A 24,497-nucleotide genomic window follows, 5' to 3' on the forward strand; every position below is an offset into this window, starting at 1 on the left:
CGTTCTTGAACATAGAAAATGATCTTTCTATGTCACGAAAAGTGACGGATGCGAAGAAATTTGGGACGAAGTGAGGTCGAATTATAAGTCTTTTGCATTTCTGCATGACCATGACCCCATTAGGAATCGAACCCGCGACCTTCCGACTTCACAGCGTTATGCCTTAACGCGACGTTATCGCGCGCCCCAAAATACATAAGTACTTACGTCTTTATTACAACAATCACAATAAACTGCATCACCATTCGTCTTTAGAAATTCCTTTTCCTCAATCCATTTTAATACAAGATCTCTTTTTACAGTTCTAACAGGAACTATAGCAGCACTTCACAATTTGACACAAAAGTATACTAAATTGCAGTTTGCAAGCATGCTGCGTTTCTCTTCCTTTCTTTCAATAATTTGACCTCAGGCTTGTAACGAGCAAGAGTTGGGAGTTGGAAATTTCGGTGTAACAAAGAGAGAATTTAGTAGAAAGTCGAAAGACTAGTTGTCGGGTAAGATGCCGCGAAACCACATTACCAGTAGCTTTATTTTATTTTATTCTCAATAGACAAATAACGTGAAAATTCTACGAAGTAACATTCATGAAAGACATTATTAAGCAAGTTAACGTATTATATGCATTACAATCAGAAAAAAAGGACATAATATGCAGTAGAAAAGTCAAAATATGTGTTATTAAATCTAAAATCTTCAAAATATGCATTATGCACGAATTTACTTTCAGAAACGCCAAAACATGCAAACATGCACGGAAAAAGTTCCGTTACTTGGAATCGATGTCTTTACATGCATATTTGCAAACTTTGAGAAGTGTAACTAGCTAATATAAAAGCATGCATTTGCATGGAAATTCGGGTTCTAGTGATATTATAGTCTGTATGTCTATACTTTATATTCTAGACTGCTCGGGAAAAAGAGTATAAGTAAAAAAATGGCCAAAATAAGATAAGTCAATATTCTGTTGCACCATGACATGTTCTACAGATTGGTATAACAATATAAGTAAAATAATATAATTATTCAATTACTCGAAAACTTTGAGACAAAAATGTTAGGAATTAATTTTTTAGCTTTCACGGTGACTGATCAGAATTGGGTTTTGAGAATTCCACCGTGTTAGTGGCATTATAATTGCTCTCTTTTTAAGATTAATTATTGTTCAAATGTTATAATAATACTGTGAGTTCTCTCCCCATAGAGACTGATTAATGTTTTTTTTAGGTGTGGTGCCGACCACACCACCTCATTCTAGTGCCGAGGTCATGGAGAGCATGGGGCTCTACCTCCATGCCCTCCAAGTGCCTTCATGGCATGTTACGGGGATACCTTTACCTTTTTTTTTCATTGTGACTGTGATCAGAATTAGGTTTTTGGATATTCCAACATGTTTCTGATATTACTGCGAGTTTCTTCCTCATAGAGACTGATTATATGAGAAGTAGTGAAAAAATCTTCAGGAAAAAGAAAATTTCGTTGATTGTTCCAAAAACTTGTTTAATGATTCACCTTTCATAGCCTATTTTATAATTCGTTTATCCCTATGTCACTTAAGCCCTAACATATGCAGCTAGGCAGTTGTAAGGTGAATACATAATTGTGATGTGCGTGGTTTTATTTATCAGTCATTTTCTCAACTTTCTGATTTTCGTCACATTTTAAATTCAAAATACTCTAATGAATAAAATTTTTCTTCAGATGGCTTGAAATTTTGCACAGAAGGTCATACATATTTTGTAAAGAAACTGACTTATCCTGATTATTGTAGCTACTAATTAAAATATTGTGACCATCAATTGTTGAAGTTGTAATAGTTAAAAAATTGAAAATTAGAAACTAGAAAGTTAAATATATTTTTGTAACAAAACCTTCTTTCTAAAAGCAAAAATCATACTCAGTTTCCTTATTCATGTACTGGAAATATAGGAACTTTTTTTAAAGGAAAAATAATTTGAATGATAAAAGTTAGAGCATTATTTGTACGCTGTTAATACACTTAAAAATTAATAGCTTAAAAATGACAAGATACCAGGATGAAAATTTGTATGATGCTGAATCATATGGCCTATGCGTATTTAAAGTACGTTAGATATCAATAAAAACTTTGAATACGTGTAGCATATTAGTTTCAACAGACTGCATGTTACTTGAAAATAGTCTGAAAACAATTTTATAACGCAAATATTGTAACAATTAGTTGTATCGCGTATTAACATAAGTAAATTTAGTTTTAGGGTTGTAACAAATGTACTCTGTGTATATACATATAGCTTGGAAATGTATAATAAAATCGTATACATATTAACGTTGTCGAGTTCGTTGATCATTACATATTATTATTATTATTATTATTATTATTATTATTATTATTATTACTTTGATTACACTGTTACTGTATATAACAGTGTTCAGCATACAATATGCTGTAAGAGTGCCATGAACTTTCATGCTTTTTGTTACTAACGGTCGAAGACACGAATTGTCCCCCATGGTAACTCTCTTTCACAACAATGTGACCATTGTCAATACGCGAAAATAGTAAAATGACGTCATTGGTTCTAGTCGTACAAATACACGTTTATCGGACGCAAGAATAGCCCGAGTACACGTAAAAGAATGGTGCAACGGGCTATTCCTGTATGTATCTGCCGTCCTCCTCGCTCTCAGGCCGCTGTCCTACTCTCGGCGGCCATGTTGGTTCGTGCGGGCGGTCAGGGGTGGGGGAACCGTGGGACTTTTAGGGAAGGTCCCGATGACTCTTATAGCGAAGGGCAGAGGGAGGGGGTGCTTAAAGTTTGTTCCCTTATCTTCCCCTCTAACTCCGCCGCCATCTCTTTTCGTTGTATGAGACGAACACGGGGTCAGGGGAAGGGGCCCCCCCAAGGCCACAGACTTTGGCTGCCATTGAGAGCAACGTTGCCGTCATCGAAATAATTGTCTCCAGTGAGACCTGGCAACGTTGCGTCCGGGTGAATGTTTGTCTCTTTCTAATGGTTGTCCTGTCTCTTTTGCTTTTATTTCTTTCTTTCCATCATTACATGCCTTGTGTTTTCAAAAAGAGTGCTACGTTGCCAAGTTCTATTTGGTTTCACGACGTTGCTGCGGAACTGCACTGCATGTAGAAATCGAACCGCCAAATGGCGCCTAAAATGGTTGTTTGGTTCCTTAAAAATGTTGTTAAGTTTGTTTCAAGATGTAGGAAACTTGCGTTGTCTCTGTAACTCAATCTTTATGTTTGACTTTGGCGCAAAAACAGGAAAGTTTGTGGTAATAATTTTTGGAAGATATGATGTGTGCTTGGATTGCGACATTTTAGAATCTTTATGACATAATTTGAACAATTAATGTTAGTTTAATGGGATAGATAATTATGCCATCACTTGTAAGTCTTCTGAACCGATTATGTTTCAAGATGTTTTGTGACTTTTCTGTAAAAACTGAGAAATGATATTCTGCATAGCATTGAGTTTGAGTGTGAATATGTAAATTCGTGTATTTTACTGTACTGGGCACCAAGGATTTCCAGTAAAAATCTGGTCTGCTGAAGATATGCGAGCATTGCTTGTATTAAATTCGTGAATTATACTGGGTATACAGTATATAGCTACACACTCTGATGTTTGCGAAGTACGATATTGTAATGAAATGTCTAAAAGTATGTTTGCCTGCTAGGATACTGATGATGGCAAAGTACGATATTGTGATCGAATGTTTAAAATTATTTTTGCCCTTCATGTCTCCGCAGTATCGCCAGTTCCATGTTGTACGTTCTTAATGTTTCATGGACGAGTTTATATTGTCTAATATTGGAGTTAAGCATTTGACGTGAATGCGAGTCAACATGTTCACTAGATTTTTGCAGTGAAATGATGAGATGTCTGTATAATTCTACATTGTTTCGTCTACTTTGGCTTATAATAGAAAACAATGGCTTGCAACGTTCATACAGGTATGACAGAAGAGCTGATTATTTCGTGATTAAAAATCTAATTATAAAGGGATATTTGAATTTCTGATTCCTTTGTGGTTGATTTTTTCGTGTTGAAGGCTTTAATTGATGGAGTAATCTCTTTTTTTAATTCGATACTGGGAAAGGGTGAGGGAGGGGGCAGGCTTGGCGGAATAGCGTGCTTCCTGTTTGCTTTCGCGTAGTACACTGAAGATTTTCTGCTTCCATGGTTACGCACATCTAGTGCGCATTCGCTTTTACGCAGTCTGTATTTGCGCACACTCAGACCGAGTGTTCCATTTTTTTCCCTTCATTTTAAATAGCCGAAAGGCTCAGACCAACATGGTGGGGAGATAATGATGACGTATATTTTTGCGAGCCTATCTTATTATCTCTGCTTTTTAGTATATTGCGACCAATCAGAACTTCCGTCGCAATGCGCATGCACGGAGTATGTAGCCGTGATTGGCCGAGGGCGGGCTAGTACCATGAGTGATTGGTTGGAGGCGGTCTCTTATTGTGAGTCATCGACCACATGAGTTGAACTTGGGAAGCAGTTGCAATCAAGGATCTGTGTTGCGCACGTCTGTATGCTCGGGCGTCTGATAATGATGTTGCTACACGCAGACCGCATCTAGGCGGTGCACGGACAACATGTAAAGTTACAGATGTCCGTTAACCGAGGAACAACGTAGCGACTTCTGCATTGTTTCCGTATATGAATAAAGTTTTCCATATAATGACTTTTATCCCTCAGCAATTATACCCACAGAAAGCTATTGAGGTTTGATGTTTCAACTGTAGTGAATATTCACTATGTTTCAACGCATTTACAAAACATAACAGTGTTTGTAATCTGATAACATCTATGTCTAGGTATGTTGAAGGACTACGAAAGTTAGTTATTTTCATAGACAAAATGACAGGGATTTTATTTTACTGATTGTGTTACGGAGATAGAATTGTAACAATCCCTAGCTTCCCCATGAAAATTTTATTTCTCATAAATATTCTTTGTTCCACATTGTAATATCAAAGTCCTTCGGATTATTTGAAATACCGAAATAGTGCTGCTTCTAAGAATACTGTGACACGTTTAAAAGTATTGAGTGGAAGTACAGTGAGAGTATTTCTATAATTATTGTGGATGGAATTGTTTAATTATCAGTCTTTATGAAGTTATCGTCAGCGATAATAAGTTATAATCAGTTGGTAAACGTTACCCTGACTTACGAAAGTACCTGATAATTTTTTATGTACAGATGTGCATCATCTAACACACTATACAATGTGAAAGAGTCCTTTAGAAACAGAAGTATTGACATATCCTGCTATTTTTAATTGGTTTATTTTACAACGCTGTATCAAGGTTGATTATTGTAGCGTCTGAGTGAAATATGGTGATAACGTCAGCGAAATTAGCCCAGAGTCTAGCGCCAAAAGTTACCCATTGTGTTGAGGGGAAAACCCCGGAAAAAAGCCTTAACCAGGATTCGAACCCGGGCCATCAGTTTTGCACTCCGACATGCAGACCACTACTCTACGCAGTGGATTTCAGCTTATTATTCAGAAGTATGATTTAATGTGTTTGAAATGACTAATGACAAATGAAAAAAGAAATTGGTTTTCAGAAACTAGCGACTTGTGAAGTCTGTTTTCTTCACACTCCGACATTGGAAGAACAGAAATTCATTCTTCTGGTAATGGAAGTTCGTTAAGGAAATAATTTGGAGATGTTTTTGAAAGCAAAGAAATGGGTTAAATGTTGAAAGAGCATTTTGAAGGTTGTAAATATTAGCCTATCGAATCTCCAATATTCTTGCATTAAGCTTATGATCTTGAAAAGTCTTTCTCACATTTAATGTAAAACATATAATCACCGGTTATTTTTCTGTAATGTAAAATATTCGAGACTTGAAGTCAGTTTCGATAAGTTTTGGAGAGAAATTACAGAATATAAACATATATTACTGTGATAGACAAAAGTATGTATATTCCCTTTTCATGATTTTATGTCCTAATAAATTTACATCACCAAGCGAGTTGGCTCAGACGGTAGCGTTTTAGACTCGCATTCGGGAGGTCTTGGCTTGAAACCTCATGCCCGGCCAATCTGACTGGGGGTTTTCATGGTTTCCCTCAGTCACAAAGGCAAATGCCGGATTGGAAATTTACATAGGCCTACCATGATTCGTCACCGCCTCAATTTCAAAATCTAAATCAGTTACATGAACACAAACCTCTACAATACACAATAGAAATAAAAACAGGAACTCAGCTATAATAACAACGGCCTACTGGTATACCCAAAGATCCTAAACACGCGATATGACCACAAGTGTTAAAGCGTAGCCTAAATAAATAAACTTAATACCCAGTATATTCTGGCGTTCCGAATAATCTCTCTTTACCTCAGATTGTTTCAGTCGTATAATAAGCACCCCTCCATTAGCTCTGTGTTGAAGAGCGCTTTCATTTTTCGAACTGGGTTTGTTTGTGGGGGATGAAATCATAGGATGAGGTTCTGTTCAGAAATATTCCGTTTCCGTCATCATCACACATTTCATTTAATCAATTTCAACTTATATTTCTCACTTCATAGCCTGGTGATGGCGAATGGAGGTAGTCATCCAGATTAATGTTTCTCTGTGCTAGATGAAGAATGCTTTTCTGGCGGGACACGCTAGTATTGTAGGATGGTATGTAATATCGTGTGACCGTTAGCAGCCTGAGTCAGTTCTGCGCTATCTCCGGGGCTGTAAAGTCACCCATAGGATTTTAATTTATCTCATTCCAACCTCTAGGAGTCTATATGTATTGGTGTACATGCGGAAGTACGTACTTTGATCTTTTTTCTCGCTACACACATACACACACAATACCAGGGAAATTGCAGAACATAATATAAAGGCGCATTTCGTAGGAGGAAATTTCAGTTCTTAATTTATTACGCATACAAAGAGATCCCGTAGTAACCGAGACTTCTATCGCGTGTAGAAGATGAGGCAGCGAATGCAGGGTGAGATAGACGGGTATGCGAGTTTTTCGCAGACTTCCGTCTGCAATATTTTTTAGCGCCGTTTTAGTTGGGCATCTTCACCTACACGCAAAACACGGCTTTTACAATAACTAGTTAAATGCTAGGCAGGAGGGACTTCATAATGAGAATGGTACGCATGCCGTTTTAAACGTTTTACAGAATTTGTTTCAGGACCTCGAATGTTAGTAGAATTGTATACTCTATATAATTCGTCGTGTGCCCTGATGTCATACTGAGGCGTGAAATCTGTTGCAAGCTTAGGAGAACGTAGTAGTCCTACTGTTTTTGCTTAAGATATGCAATATAATGACGAAGAAGTTTCATATTGCTTTCTGCACTGCTGTTATTGATGACGGTAGATTGTAAAAAATGTCAAGAGAAATAGTTTTGCTTGATTATATTCAAAATGTCCGTAGTGATCTGTAAATATCATCTAATAGTTTCTATGTGTTGAGTTCACATACCGTGCGTTACATGACTCTTCAGACATCCACTGCCATTTATAATAATAATGGTAAAAAATTGATCCCTACATTTGAAAACGCCACTCACATATTTGATGCTTTAATACCACTACAAATTTTACTCGTCGTTATAATGTAAAATCAATACAAATAAAATTGCATACTAGAATCGGACAATTGCACTTGCTATCTGTATGTTAGTTAGATCTATTATGTTACTAATATTAATATGTTTACGATTACAATCCTAACGGATCGGGATTAGGTTTTTAGCAGAGTAGTGGAACGTTTATATATCCCACAGACACTGAGTATGTGTTCCACGTCTGTAAGAAGTGGTCCTGCGTCATGATGACCACATGATCATGGAGTATATCTACTTGTGAAGTTGTAGTGTATGTTAAATAACTCATGAGTAGGGCTAGGATTTTGATGACCTATAAATTATGAAAAAATGTCCTAAAAAGAATGCATTTATGACCTAAAATCTTTCAAAATTGCCCTAAAAATTGATCTTACATAATTGGCTTAGTAGGAAAAGAGGTTTTGTACTACTTAATATTTAGACTAGTAATTAAATTAAATTAAATTCTAGTACCAACATTTAAGTTTATTTAATTTTATGTATTTTTTATGTAGTACGCTTTAATTAATTATTCTACCTGATGTAGTTTCCATGTAGTCCACCACAAGGCCACTCTTATCCGGAATTAGCAGGTATAAAGGAGTCTATATTGAAGGGGTGGTTGGACTGATCCATTACATGGGGTGTACTACGTTAAAATGGCAATGTTTGTGTAGAAAAATGATTAAAATATTATACAAAATAATGAATATTAATGGACAAAATATGTAGAGAAAATATCAAGGAATATAAACATTATTTTACATAACTCAAAAATTTCTCGGGCTTCCAGCCAGGTCATAAGTTGGTGATCCACCGACGTTTCGAGGATGTTCATCTTCCTCATATTCAGGGTTACCCTGATCACGTCGGTGGATCACCAAGTTATGACCTGGCTGGAAGCCCGAGAAAATTTTGAGTTATCACGTCGCCAGGAAAGCTTCAGTAGTTATTATTTTACATTAATAATGGGGATTTATGGCCAAAATTAAATGAAAATGTCTAAAAAATGACCGAATAAAACAAAAAATACTCTTATGGCCCGAATAAAACAAAAAATACTCTTATGAGCCGAAACAGGCAAAAAATTCCCAAACAAATATGTCTTAAAATACTCAGTTTATCACATAACGTAAATACTAAAGCAGCAATGTTTCTGGATTACTAGAAAAAAGATGCAATTTCATCATAATCCTAACCCTACTCATGAGGGTGAGAACGTTATGGGCCAAAGCCTAAGATTTGAAGGCAGTGATGTATATAAGATTTGAATTGTAAACTGCAGAAACCCCACATGTCCATTTCAGTAAATTTTTCAGGAGACACAAAAAAACTGATTATCTTCAAAAGCGTTTGGTATTTTGAAATGTCTATTTTTTTTCGTTAAAGCATAATAATAAGATGTAACTTATTGTTTGACACATGTAAACTTGAATGTTTTTCTTTAGCATTTACTATAAAAAAATCTGAATTGCCTAGATGTGTGGGGATTTCTGCAATTCATGACTAGTAAAAATTATTGTATTCCTTTAAAACAATAATTAAATGGAGAAGTCTAAGAAGCTCAACTAAGTAGAAAAATTGGTGAGTACTAGTCAGAGATAAAAAGGTTTTTTAAGACAAACAGAAAATTAGGGATATCAGTAATGAAAGATGACAATGATAGTAGTAGAGATGGATGAATAGATGTAGACGAGAATGTTTCTATACAAGAGAATGATTGACAGAATTGCATAATATTCGGGAATGGGATTAAGGGAAGATAAAGAAGGTGCAGAGTTGAAAATACTGTACTTCTAAAATTATGGAGAAGAAATAGAAATAGGGTTTAACTTCACGCAATTGGAAGATACCGACCCTCACAAGTACTAACATTGTAACTCACTTTCTTACATTTTTCAGGAGATGAAAATAAAGTTTTAAAATGATCTTGTAAATTAGTGTATACAGATATGTAGAGTAACAATAAGATTTTACATACTATTGGGGAGGTTTAGAGTTACAATGATAGTACTGGAAGAAAAAGAAACAATTTAAGACCATATTAACTAGGATAACTCAAAACCATAAAAAAAACTGAGTTACAATATTAGTACTTGGGAGGGTCGATATGGGGAGATATAGATGATAGGAGAAATATATTAGGATATATGATTGACCGTATGCAGAAATGTGAAAGCCGTATGATGATAATAAATATGAAATATGAAAGAAGCTCAATTTTTTATCTTCTTAACTATTTTAAATGCACATTTAAGTCAAGAAATTGAAAAAAAAAGAAGTACACAAATATACAAAAATGGAAAATCCTTAAATTACTTTAAACCAATAGAAATAAACAAAGGAAAGGAAACAAACATTTTTTGGTTTCTAAAAATTCACATGTCCTGGACTTGTGATCTTACAATTCGCTGTAAGTTATTGCCACAGACAAATGTAGGCCTACACTGAGCACAGAAGTCCACACCTGTGGAGTAACGGTCAGCGCGTCTAGCCGTGAAACCAGGTGGCCCGGGTTCGAATCCCGGTCGGGGCAAGTTACCTGGTTGAGGTTTTTTCCGGGGTTTTCCCTCAACCCAATACGAGCAAAATGCTGGGTAACTTTGGGTGCTGGACCCCGGACTCATTTCACCGTCATTATCACCATCTCATTCAGACGCTAAATAACCTTAGATGTTGATACAGCGTCGTAAAATCAATAATAATAATAATAATATGAGCACAGAACGTGTGGGGTTTCTGCACCATTTGAAAGGCCTGTGTATGAATATTACAACCATATGAAAAGCTGAATTTGAGAAAAAATGTGACTTGTGGGGTTTCTGCAATTCACGATTCATTTATGTTCACAAACGCATGATTGTATGTTTAGGAATTCCATCGTCTGCACATGAATGAAACTGAGTGATTTTTTTCCACCCACTGTACAGAACTCTTGGGGAAGTGGGGATGGTGTTGTAACAAACTCCTCTCCCGCACCATGCAGTGCTGCAGGCCCTGACCTTTTAGTGTAAAATTATCTTCACTTAACCGTGTATAGGGGAGTGTTTCGAAGTTCATGAAGAATTCATACATAATACTAGGACTCCTCCTAATAACTGGTTCAGTGGTAGAACTCTAAACAAATGTTAGAATAGTACCAACACTGAGTGCAATTTCATAACCTGTGCTGGCGCAATAATTTTTGTGCGACCTGGTTTCGACCTTGAAGCTCGTACAAACTGCCTATACCTGCACAAGTGCAAGTAGATGAAACATGTTCAATGATCTTCTAGTAGGGCCTATATTAAACACTAAACGCTGGTTCACAATAAACCGGGAACGGAAACGAGAACGAGAACTGAAATACATGTATTTTAACATTATTTCCGTTCTCATTCTCGTTCCCGTTCCCGATGTATTGTGCACCGGCCTTAACATAACGTACTGTCCTAGGATTGGGGTTCACATACTATAGACCTACCAAACGAAAAACAGCGTAACAAGATTTCATACATAATATCAAAATTATTAACTAAGGCAGGGTCCACTGCAAGAGGATCTGTGTCACAAAATTCTGGAATATGAGATTTAATGTGTTTAGACAATTCCTATCATCTGTTGTCCTTTCTATCTAAACTATATAGATGTGGTATTGCACCAGCCAATGCTAGATCACCCTAATTCTAGGATACGGCCCTTTTCGTAAGTGTCTTACTTTTCTCCCTTTATGATTGTTATGGCATAGTTCCTTCTTGCAGTAGACCTCACATTTGTAAGAATTGCAAAAATTCAAACATACAGGTTTTGCCTTTGGGCGCCATGAAAGCGTATGGGAGGCATATGCTGTTATGACCTCGGCTGTAGAATGAGATGATGTCGGTACCATTCTCCAATCGCCTTTTTAACCCCGGTATTCAGTTTTGAAAAAGACTGAGTGAATCCCGAGGATCGTTCTGCAAGTTTGGCAACGGGAAAAATTCCGCCCCTGTACGAGATTGAACCTTAGACCTTCCAGTCCGTGTCCAGTTACTCAATCAGTTGAGCTATTCGGCTATCCGAAACGTATCGAGGTAGTTAGCCTAAGATACGTGGCCACGTGGAATTCTTTATGATCAGACATGTAATAATGACTCTTGTAAAAGGTAATATTATAGAGTATAGAGTAGTGACCGATTGCGAATAATGACTGTTCAGTTTTTCGCCACGGTTGATGGCAAAGACAGTTGCTTTCATTATTTTTCGAGAGAAAGTTGCAGGGAGTTGGACCTGACACATCTTACGTACCTATCCGAAATATAAGTTGGTGTAAAAAGTCTGTTCACTGTAGTTTTAATCCTGATGTAAACAAAACAAATTGTATTCATCCGCAAGCGACGACGGCTGTGACTAAAGAAATAACGCGGAATACTGATACTGTACTCCAACCACGGGAAAGTCTCAGGAGAATGAGACGCTGCGAGGTAATGCTGTGAATGAATGCTGATGTCATAAGGTCACACACGTGGGTACACGCATCTCTATTGGCTAACTCTCACAGCACAAACGATAACACTTATACATACTTATACTACCCTAGTTACAAAATTAGATCACTGTTAATCTCCTGGGGTACTATGCATAGACATTTCGCTAGCCCGCGCTACGAGCGTGGTAAATTAGCCCCGGCTATCGACTGATTACTTGTACAGGATTCATATCATATACCGCTAACACTGGTTTATGAATACGAAAAAGTTAGTTCGCTGATCATCCATCGGAAGCCCGCGCTAAGAATGTCTATGAATATGGTCCCTGGTCTTTTAATCCCTCCATACAGGAAATAACAAATGCGGGAGAGCGCATGTTTTTTAAACTGAAGTTATAACGGTAATATCATCTATCTACTTCGCTCCAATAGATGACGCAATAGTAAGCACATTCCTTTCACGGTTAATCTCCTGGTTGGAGAACAGTATGTAGACCTACTATTTTCATATGCCATGTGGTAATATATGAGTACTGTATCTTTAAAATGACCTCAAGCAAAATACAACAGTGGTGACAGTAAGATTAAGATTATTATACAGTAACTAATAATTCAATATTAATTAACATTACTTAGAGTAACAATCGCTGTCAGATATATGATACATACAGATATAATTTTAAATAAAGTATTTATCTGTAGGACTAGCCTAGACGTGGAAATTGGTATGTACAGTACTTGAAAGAAAACAATAGGCTATATTATATTATTTTAGACGCTACGTTAGTAAGTTGTTTGTAGAAATCATTCTACCAATGGCAAGAGAATAGGTACAAGTGAGTTTGTTGACATCAGGATTAAAAAATATATAATGAACAGACCGTATGTTTGTCAGCCTCACATTCTAACGAAAATCCGAATAACGGTATTAATTATTGTGCACTCTTTTACGAAACATCGCCATGTGATAACAGTGCATAATTCTTTCACGAATCCTACCTAGTTTGTGCTTAAATTTTGTCACGGATTGATTTTTATAGTATAGGCATTAAGAAACTTGAAGCTTATTTCTGCACTGAAATTTGGGGCGGGGGTAACTGAAGCCTTAACTATCTTTACGTGGTCCTAGAAACATTGAAAGTGAAAAGAGGGTGATAAAGTTTATGAGAAGTTTCAGCTTAATACTCAGACAGTATACATGATTCATCAACCCATCGCCAGCCGCTTTTTTATCCCACCATCTGCTCTTACCAGTGTCCTTCGTTTCTATGAAAGACTATGCTGTATAATGCAGTATCAGGAAATATCTTGGTACCGACAGTTTTTTTTATTCGTCTGTCAGTGTGGTGGTAGATTTGCTTTGTAAACTTCAATGACTGGCGCACAGTTTATCTATGAAACAGGAAATGTAGAAATTAACCTATTTTAAACCTTTGTTTTCCATGTTCCGCATGATGCTCACAGGAATCAGGTATTCCAGTTTGCGGGCCAAGTTCACATGTTTGATAAAGAAAATAACAAACACAAAGTTCTATCGACTGGTATGTTTTGTAGTATAAAATTCGTGTTATATGTTCAAGCATTGCTCAAGGGTTAAGTATGCTTAATCTGCTCACTAAAATGCTCTTTTCTGTTGTAAAGAATAAAAGTAATAGTTAACTTTGATTAGTATGACATCATGCGTGGTTAATTAACGACATTTTTTTTTATTTTTATAACATATTTAGCTAACCACGCTTAAATTAAGGACTGGGTAACGTCATTTTTTTCCTCCAAATATGACTTTCGCGTTTTGCAACAGATGCTACGCATTGGTATGTTATTGCGATAAATTGATTCTTGTAAGCCTTTCGGAGGTTGCTTCTCCCCACCACCCCTCACTACTTTAAAATCTCATTTCAGCTTCGTTTATGAGAACCCCGTTTCGGTTACTGGAGATTCGGATTACTTCCATCGAATTTTTTTTTTCTTTAAATAAGCGAAATTTGTTCAATTTCCTTGCTTCGCATACGGGAGAGTGAAACTGGGATTTGTTACATACGAGAGAAAATATTTGTCAACTGTATTCAATCAGTTTGCCTATTTACAAGGACTGTCATACTTAATTTAATGCAATATATGTTGCAATATTTTGCCTGTTTGAACTTGGTATGTATACATAATAGATTATATATGCTTTCTGCACTGTTATTCTCATCCGGAGTATATACGAGGCACACAGTGAGTGGACAATTTGTAGAAGCGTGAGACGAACCTGGTGACGTTAGCACGTTCATTAGGGCACAGAAAAAGTTTGAGTAATTTACATACAGACACGTACCATTGTCTTGCAAGTCTTGTTAATACTAGCCACGATTTTGATGTCAGGACAGTATTAGTCTGCATGACCCTGTCACAGTAGGTCTTTCAATATTCGGTTTTTTCAAAATTGCTGTTCTTTTAAGAAGTCTAATTTTGTTTATTTTAGCTGTGTATTTTTTGTCATACAAACCAATTTTTTACAATATCAATGCAGGTAATTTATTACTATATTATGATTATGGATCACTTATAGAGATTTTTCTAAATACAATTTGGGATTGTTTTTTGATCTTCAATAATAATGGCGTTCTCAATTACAATTACATATCATTGGTTAGACGGTGGGGTAGTTAATTTTGAAATGGAGTTGTCGTCTTTTCGAAATAGTGCCCCGGAATTTGGAGATAAAACGAAGAAATTTTATTGCTGTAATGATAACATGAGGATCTACACCAGAATTTTCACTACACAAAACCACAACACTTACTTACTTACTGGCTTTTAAGGAATCCGGAGGTTCATTGCCGCCCTCACATAAGCCCGCCATTGGTCCCTATCCTGAGCAAGATTAATCCAGTCTCTGTCATCATATCTCACCTCTCTCAAATCCATTTTAATATTATCTTCCATAACACTACCAAGTTCTTTATTTATCCATTTTTTATTAATTTTAAGGTAGTATTCAATATTTCTCTAGACCCATCATTTAGGTTAACAACAAATTGATACTAAAATGAGGCTAAGGATTTTTCGGCATAGCTATCGCTCAAGTAAAAAGTTTTTCTGTTTATATTTTTCTCCCTCATGATATACAAAATATAGAAGAATTATCTGAATGTCGAAAAATTATGTTATATATATTTTTTTTTATTCCGAAAATAGGTCTACATTCTTATAGCATTTCTGATGCCGAAAAATTGATTTTAACAGCGATCTCTCCTAAACTATTGGGCGGAATTTGTTTATATTAATTATTTACGAGTTACTTCTTTCGAAATGATGCACAATATGAAATGTAATCGTTATCATTAAACGCGAGTCTTCTTTTAAAAAAGGAATTTGTTCTTATTTATGATGAAGAGACAAATGGAAACCGTTCACTTCCACTGTACTGCTTGGTATGTGGCGAGTGAACAATTCTGTACTTAGAATTCTATTATAAATCACTAATACCGTTTCATATTTTTCAACTTTATATGCCCATTTTTGTAAATTTCAAAGTAAAATGATAAGTGTTTACAGTAGGCCTGTACTAACAGAATGTACAGTATAATATTAATTACTTTTCAACTAATACTCCAACGATGGGACTTATTTATGGTGTTTATACACCTTAATTTTTTAGGATTATGAAGTGTAATTTGGACGCAATACAGAAAACAGAAGTTCTGTATTTTTATTTGGGCGCATAGTAAGTTACTTAATTTACTATGACAATTGAATGATAGATTATTAAATAAACTTCATACGGAATATCATTTGCAACAAACTGAAAATTATTGTAGACAAAATGTCGTCTTCATGGCACTTTTTAGTCTTCGTTTTTTAAATAAAATTTAGTTCTAGGACCCTTCATAAAATATAATTATGGATTTAAAGAAATGTGTTTAAAATTCGGAAGAACATTACTATGATAGTGCCTAATATATTTTAATCTTATTTATATGAATTATGAACCGTGCAGTCCACACCTGTGGAGTAACGGTCAGCGCGTCTGGCCGCGAAACCAGGTGGCCCGGGTTCGAATCCCGGTCGGGGCAAGTTACCTGGTTGAGGTTTTTTCCGGGGTTTTCCCTCAGCCCAATACGAGCAAATGCTGGGTAACTTTCGGTGCTGGACCCCGAATTCATTTCACCGGCATTATCACCTTCATTTCATTCAGACGCTAAATAACCTAGATGTTGATACAGCGTCGTAAAATAACCCAATAAAATAAAAAAATAATAATAAAATAATGAACCGTGCAAGATACACAGCCAGCATGCTTTGTTGTAACCAGCTTCAAAGATGTTAATTAAACTATATGACGTCGTACATGTTTTGAAAGTTCAACACTTTTATATATTTTCGTGATAAGTTCTTGCAATCTCAACGTTGAGTAGCTCGTGGATGACAGTAAAACTGCTTATTGAATATGTTTCATGTTTACAGTTTTATAAATAACCTTTGATATACTCTTTCGCGGGTATTCGCACTCAATAGGAAATAGTTCAGTTTGTGTTCATGAAGAATGTCGTCTCGTATCGTGGTGCTATTAAACTTTTGACATAATTACATTTCCACCTGAAGAAGATCGCACTGTGTTATTGGATGTTTGTTGAGATTACAAATCCAAGAGTACCTCTGTTTATCTTGCGCTTTTTTCACGTTTTCCATTACGTACATCGAACGAGCAGCTGCTTGTTCGATTTGGAATCGTAGTGGGCACCCCTTGCGCATTGGCTTGTTATGTAGGGCGGCTGTCGCAGTAATGACCATGGTTATTTAACGACACTGTGTCAATATGATACAGATGGTGCAGTGGTGGAGTGAATCGAAGAAAAATGGAGCAACCCGAAGAGGTCTCCGTTGCCAAACGCTTGTTGAAAGCTTCACTGGAAATCTGAGGTATATTGTGAACAAAACAGTAGGCCTATGTAACGCAGAGAATGCGTCTCGTACAGTTCTTTTTTGTTTCAAGTTTGGTTTGTATGTATGTATTGTATGTATTTATTCACGCTGCAATGGGTATATACCCGGTGGCAGTGGTAACTAATTACACTCAATAATGACAATAATAAACTTATTAATTAAAATACAATTAATAATTATACTAATAATTAATACTAACAACAATAATAATAATAACAATAATAATAATAATAATAATAATAATAATAATAATAATAATAATAACAACAACAACAACAACAACAGGGAATATCCTAAATTAAATGAAACGATCACTTAAAATAACATTTGAAATATATCTAATTTGTATCTTAAACCTAAGTTCGAACTAAAACCCACGAGTATGATATGTTCATATCTGCACAAGTACCTTTCAACATTACGCTCATTTTGCTGTGAACTCACTCACTGCACTGGAACTACGACACATTTCACTGATTCTATCCTGATTTCACTAACACTTCAAAAACATTTCACTGTTCAAATACTTTGCACTGCCACTATAAACTAGTGCTCAAAGAAATTGTTGCATATTATTTTATCGAAAACTTATGAAGAAAGATGCAAATTTATTTTTGTGTTAAAAATATTCATATTTCTTTTTAAGCTGAATTAATATGCAGCAATTTTTTGAGCAAAAACAAATATATAACTTATCGCATTTTCGTAAGTTTGTAATTGATTAATCTGAGGAACAATTATAGTAGTCTAAAGATTATCGTAATAGGAACTACCGGTAGAAAAATAAGATCCTAACATAATGTGTTTGAGAGATGTGTTCGCTCAGACTCATATACACGAGGATTTACCGTCACTTACGGACCTTATTTCCAAAGGCATTCTGAGCAAAAAATGTCATAAGCATGTGTCCTAATCTCAATATTTTCAAAGTTACATTAATTTGAAGTTGTTAGTAAAATACCTTTGTTCTTTAGTTTTAAGGGTAAGAAAATATTACAAATAGAGAATGAACTATTCAGAAGTGTCATTTCTTTAATTGACTAGTGTTCTGAAGCTAAAAGTGTCGTGTTTGTTCCGCCTTCTTATAAAAATAATTGCTGTTCTCCACCCCCTTCGTAATGTTTTAACCGCTTAAGAATTTTAAGACATATTTTGCAATTCATTTTTCATATGAAGTTTGTAATATTTTTGTTGCTTCTGTCATGTTCCAACATTACAGGACACTAATTTCCACAATTTGAAAATCGCAGATTTTTTCATTGAATTTTCACAATATGGCTGTGAGTTACGTTTCTGATATAGCTACTTTCAATAGCGAAACGTTGGTGTTCCACTGATGGAATATATAGTTGCCCCACTGTTAGAGAATGGTTATGTAGTTCAACTCTATCCTATACTAACAACGCGTACAGTCAACAAATTCTTAAAACGACCCACATATTTTCGTGTCTGTTACTAGTGTGTGTGTCTGCCTGCCTGTCATTATTCTCTCTTTAGTCATTTAGGACCGTATTCATAGACATTCTTAGCGCGAGCTTCCGGTGGATGATCAGCGAACTAACATTTTTCGTATGCATAAACCAGTGTTAGCGATATGATATATGATATGATATGATATGATATGATATGATATGATATGATATGATATGATATGATATGATATATGATATGATATGATATGATATGATATGATATGATATGATATATGATATGATATGGAAGAGCTTGCGGGAAAAACGATGAATGTCACAGTTTTCTTAAGGTTGATGTCATTATCTAATTCAATGGATCACTGCGAAATTTAATGTTGTTGTTATGAAAAATGGTAAAAAGGAGAATTATCACCACGAATACAGTAATCCTTTCCTTTATTTTCTATAGAAACAGCACTACATCTTGCAGTTATAGACTCAATTAGATCATTATGTAATCCTTAATAGAAACGTGACATTCATCGTTTTTCCCGCAAGCTCTTATATGAGGTATATGATATGATATGATATGATATATGATATGATATGATATGATATGATATGATATGATATGAATCCAGTACAAGTAACCAGTCGATAGCCGAGGCTAGTTTAGCACGCTCGTAGCGCGGGCTAGCGAAATGTCTATGAATAGCACCCTTTGTCTGTTGCCTATACTGCCATGACTATTAGAATGGTAACGATGTAATGAAGTCCCTCCCTCTATTTTTGGTACCGAAACGAGTTACGATAAAGCCGGAATCGCAGTAGGGAATACAGAAGTCCTTGAGAAAATCTAACATTTACCCTACAAAGCATTTATAGTTGGACTAGTCGAGACATGAACCCAAGTCCTTCGGCACTAGTCATTCGACTAATGGCGCATCGCTTTTGTATGTAGATTGCCAATAAAGATCTAAGTTACATATCAAGTTACATAAGAATACGCCTGTAACAACTGCAGTTACTGCAAGATAGAAACAGACGCTAGGATTAGAATTCTTGGCCAGCGACATACATATAAGACAATTCAATGTGAGATCGAGAAACGGAGGTTTGCTTAGCAAGTTACTTGCACGTGTGTGTAAGAGGATAGTGTTTAATTTGCTTCGTAAAGCAGTTTTGTGTCTTGTGTTGTGAATTGTTACAACACTTGTACACACAACGGAGGCTTTTCAAATGGAGTATTATTTACTGTATGTAAGGAATGAAAGAATATCTTATTGAATTAAGTTATGCCGTGGAAAATTATTATGAATATCACACAGAATATATTTTTATTGTTTTTTTACTTTTAGATTATTATTCAAACTGATCAAGCTTACCAATATTTTATAACCCGACAAGTATGATAGGGTGGGACATGTAGGATGTGTGAGAAATCGTTCATGTATAATACTTGAGAGTTCTGAGAAATATACATATATATATATAAATATAAATATAAATATATATATATATATATATATATATATATATATATATCCACCGGCTTGGCTCAGTCGGTTAAGGCGTTAGTCTGCCGGTCTGAAGTTGCGCTCGGGCGCAGGTTAGATCCCCGCTTGGGCTGATTACCTGGTGGGTTTTTTCCGAGGTTTTTCCCAACCGTAGTGTGAATGCTAGGTAATCTATGGCGAATTCTCGGCCTCATCTCGCTATCACCAATCTCATCGACGCTAAATAACTTCGTAGTTGATACAGCGTCGTTAAATAACCAACTAAAAAAACTATATATATATATTATTTTCTTGTAGTTCATAATTTCATAATACATATAAATGTCTAAATAAAAGGAATATGTTTAAGATAAACATTTATTGGAACAGGCTATATCAATTTATTAATATTTATAATCTCGAACGATATGCAGGCCTAAAACGACTTTTTTTATATTTAATTTGTATTTATTTGTTGCTGAAAACATGCGAATAAAGTAATTGGCTGAGAAAGCTTTCAACATAACATCCACTAATAAGTTTGTCCTTGCAGATAGAAGTATACATGTATTTTAGCAGTGTTGTCACCTTCTGCTACTTGTTCCTGAGTTTTTTTAAGTCCGTTGCCATGGGGATGTTTGGAATGTGACGTCAGATAATATATTCTGTGATCGACTTCGTAGAACAGAACAAACAGTCGCGTACTGAAGTTTCTACAGAAACATGGGGCTCCGTCCCAATGTGTGAATTACAAATGTCACCAAGAACGGTCAGGGTATCTCTTTTTAGATGGATTTTATTTACCTAGAAAATGTATTTTATACTGATGAAAGATGAAATTTAATATAGGCCTACTTCATTAATTTTTAATTGGACAATGCCGCATTTATTATAGAAGAATTTCAAAAGACATTCCAGAATGATGTATTCAAACGATTAGTTACCCCTATGGCATATTATTACTATTTTTATATAATTTTCTTCTACTTATTTTCTTGTTATTTCAGTATCACAACAGTCTAGTACAGCGTTTCTCAAACTTTTTTGAAGTGGGGACCACTTTTTAAAGTCAGAACAGTTCCGCGGACCACCTTACTCTTGTTCCCTTCGAAAGCAAATTTATCATTTTCGTAGCATATTTTAATGCCAGTATACTTATATTTTAAAATTGAATTAAGGTTCGGTACTTTGGTCCTCTGTTATGAATTCGAGTGGTCCCTGGCTGGGTTACAGGCGCGGCGCTAGATGTGCAGGGAAAATATGTCGAGAAACACCACTATATAGGCTTTAAATCCCTCTTTTGCTGCTGAGAGTAGAATGGGAAGTCGGTAGACGGGTAGGGTAATAAATTTCATAAAATGCAGTACTGGGAGAAAAAGTGAAATTCGATTGCCATGTGTCATTTCCAAACTCTGAGATTTTAAGCTATAGTGTGATACGCAATTCGTTTGAATTTAATTTTTTCTTCTGTCTTTTTTGAAGGACCACAAAGGCAGACCTCGAGGACCACAAGTGGTCCGCGGACCACAGTTTGAGAAACGCTGGTCTAGTATATACAGTCACGAAGCTCAATACGTAGTAAATATGCATCCATAGATAGTTGCTAACCACTAGGATCGCTACTGTCGCCTCATTACAGACAATGCGAAATAGTACCTGTACAGTCTGTTGTTCCTAGTACCCTCAAGCTTCGTGACTATATATATTAAACTGTGGTATTACGTTCACTAATTAGACTAGAATAATTATATTATTATTTTAGCCTATAAATATTTTTAAACAGAAAAGAACACAAAAGTGATAAAGATGTATTAAGACAACTATCGCGCACGCTGTAGGAATACTTTCTTTTGGAAGGTGGAGCTAAAATACATTTTGCGTGGCATCCTTTCTCGGGAGAGTTAAAGACTTTATATTATATCGTTAATGCACCAATCTAGAAGCACTGTATTACATAGAAAGTGTTGTAGAATATTAAATATTTTTCTGTTAGAATCGTTCCCATATTATATCAAATAGTCATATGAGGCCGTAGTGTTCATTTGCACTCCTGTGGGAGAAAATCGAATACAGGTCCTTAATTGATGGTCACACTAACAATGTAGTTTTATGAATCGTAAGCTAATTGGGTAGGTGGAAACTGCACACTTTGACCCAGAAACTGAACACCGCTTTTCGAGGGACCCACTAATCCTATCCGGGTACTGCACACTGATTTACGAAGGTTTTACTAATCCTGTCTGGAAACTGCACAATTTACAAAATATGTTTATTTTGCATTTGGCTGACTTTAAATTGAAACTTCGCTCACTTTCTTCCTTCATTGCTTTGCAGTTTAATATAAGTTTCAGTTTGTATGTCCAAAAGTTGATTCACGAATTTATACAATGAAGGATGACTGCTGTAAAAACTGACAATAAAATGCTTGTGAAATGATTCACAGCCATTTGTTGTGCGAGAGGTCGATGCAGTCACGGTTGCCCATACAGTAGGAGGGAAACTTGCATCTTCGGAGATATATGTTTCTAGTAAATAATCTGGAAATTTCTCAAGTCTAGTAGCTATCGGTTTTACCTCAGCCAGTTCCATAGCGAAGAAATTCCTGACTTCCTCTCGATTCAAATACATTATTCCAAAAACTATCTTGAGCCGCTGTCTAGCTCACTGTCTTCTTTGTACTCTTTCGCCATTCCTACACACTGTATTTTACGCCACCATGCTTGCGCAAGATGGAAGCGGCAACCTACGAGTATAATAGTATCGTATTTCCAAGTTTTCACCACTGTAGCATGTATAGCTAGTTCAAAGTCTATTACTAAATTAGATGGAGTGAAGTATTTCAATTTCTTGGCTTTATCAAATTTACAATCCTCATATACCAGCACTAAATTTCCCCATTCACTTTCAGATGTAAACAAACGCTCCATTTCGAACAAAATTAAAATACTTTGATAAAATAGAACTATGTGTAGTATCGGCAAAGCAGGTAGAAAACATTTTGGTGTGCAGTCTCCATATGGCCGTAATCCAGGTAGAAAATGTTGATGTGCAGTTCCTATATGACCGAAATCCAGGTAGCAAATTTTGGTGTGCAGTTTCCGGCGCCCGAGCTAATTTTAATCGGTTATTTAACGACTCTGTATCAACTATGTAGTTGTGTAGTGACGGAGGAATTGGTGATAGCGAAATGATATTTTGACGAAGTGAATCGGATGATTCGCAATGGAATTACCTGACATTCGCCTTGCAATTGGGGAAAACCTCGAAAAAAACTCAACCAGGTGATCAAATCGAGCGGGATTCGAACCCACACTCGAGTGCAGCTTCGGAGCACGACTTCCGCTTGCTGACCCTAACCCTAGAATATTGCGGTAGTAATGTGAAATTAATAGAGGAATTAAGTCCAGATGTATTATTGTCATAGTCTCGGGTAAATGAGAAGTATCTTGCGTTTCTCTTTCGCGTGATTTCCATTTTCAGCAAAATTGACTTTTAACAGTGCATTAAGACTAACGAGAGATCATTAGCAGAAATGTATTCGTGATAGACTTCTTGTATGTGGTATTAATACAGCCTGTTTTCTGCCGTTAGTTTCTGCTACTGCTGCATACGAATAAAAATGCCAGTTTTTTTTTCGCGTTGTAAGTTTGCTGCAAGTTGCTGTTCCAGCATTCTGTTCGTAGGCACCCGAGCCGATTGCCAATACGCGTCCCCATGTAGTCGCCACGTCCATGTTCGAAGGCAAATTGACCGAGCATCGTGCGTTGAACTCTCCTGTCTTTCGCCTGAGGTGCATTTAAATTTGCTTAAAACTGTGAGTAATGATACAATTTCCATTAGCAAAGCGTTAAAAGCGACCGGCACGTTAAGTTGGAATTTTATTACGAGTTTTTCTAATCTTCCTTTGGCATCAACATCGGAATTACATAAAGCTACCTTCAGTATTTTATATTTTATTTGTATTTAATGCATAATCAACTCTTACATATCGGCGTTGTTCCTGCAATAACTCCTATGTGCAAAATATAAAATTTTTCAGTAGGAAGAGAAAACACATTTATTTATCCTATGGCAGCCGTACATAGGAGACTGTGAATTCTTACATTTTCGAAACAAAGAAATATAATTACATATAAGAGATTTTATTATTTGCTGTATCACTATTTAAGCTATTTAATAGAGCAAAAATCTGAAAATCGATAAATATGTCACATAGGAGTTATTGCAGGAACAACGACGATATTATACTTAGACATTCATTGTTATGTCTAAGTATAAATATATTTAAACGTCGACATTTTCTATACTTTCATATAGCCTATGGTTGCTATTAGAATTTTTAGATTTTGGTACTTTTATTGATAGACTACATTTAGGAATTGTGAGCATGCACATTTCAAGGCAGCTGTTTTCGTTTTGCTATTATTGTTAAAAGCTAATAGGCCTATAAACTCGGATTAAACTGGAAAATATGATCATTCATTTGGCCGGAGAACTTAAAATTGTTTATTGTTGAAAATAAAACATCAGTTTTTACTTCTATATACAATCGTTAAGTGAAACTGGAAGCTAAATTAGGTTTATGCAGCACCACATTTCTTTTCTTGGCTTGGCTGATACCTTTATTTTT

The 24,497-nt window shown here is 35.7% G+C and overlaps 1 protein-coding gene across 6 annotated transcripts in view; it reads left to right on the forward strand.

Annotated features, from left to right (window-relative positions):
• Positions 1-24,497, forward strand: part of Smr (Smrter) — a 404,162-nt gene that overhangs the window by 148,099 nt on the left and 231,566 nt on the right. For 5 of the 6 annotated variants that reach the window (XM_069827904.1, XM_069827906.1, XM_069827910.1 and 2 more), the window contains exon 1: positions 16,817-16,935. The exons of the other annotated variant lie outside the window; for it this stretch is intronic. In XM_069827904.1, coding sequence (XP_069684005.1) covers positions 16,832-16,935 — 104 coding nt within the window. In that variant the 5' untranslated portion in view covers positions 16,817-16,831. Of the gene's footprint in view, positions 1-16,816; positions 16,936-24,497 lie in introns of those variants that run through there. 6 annotated transcript variants of the gene reach the window in all.

This window comes from Periplaneta americana, chromosome 6, assembly GCF_040183065.1.
Source record: "Periplaneta americana isolate PAMFEO1 chromosome 6, P.americana_PAMFEO1_priV1, whole genome shotgun sequence".
NCBI lineage: Eukaryota > Metazoa > Arthropoda > Insecta > Blattodea > Blattidae > Periplaneta > Periplaneta americana.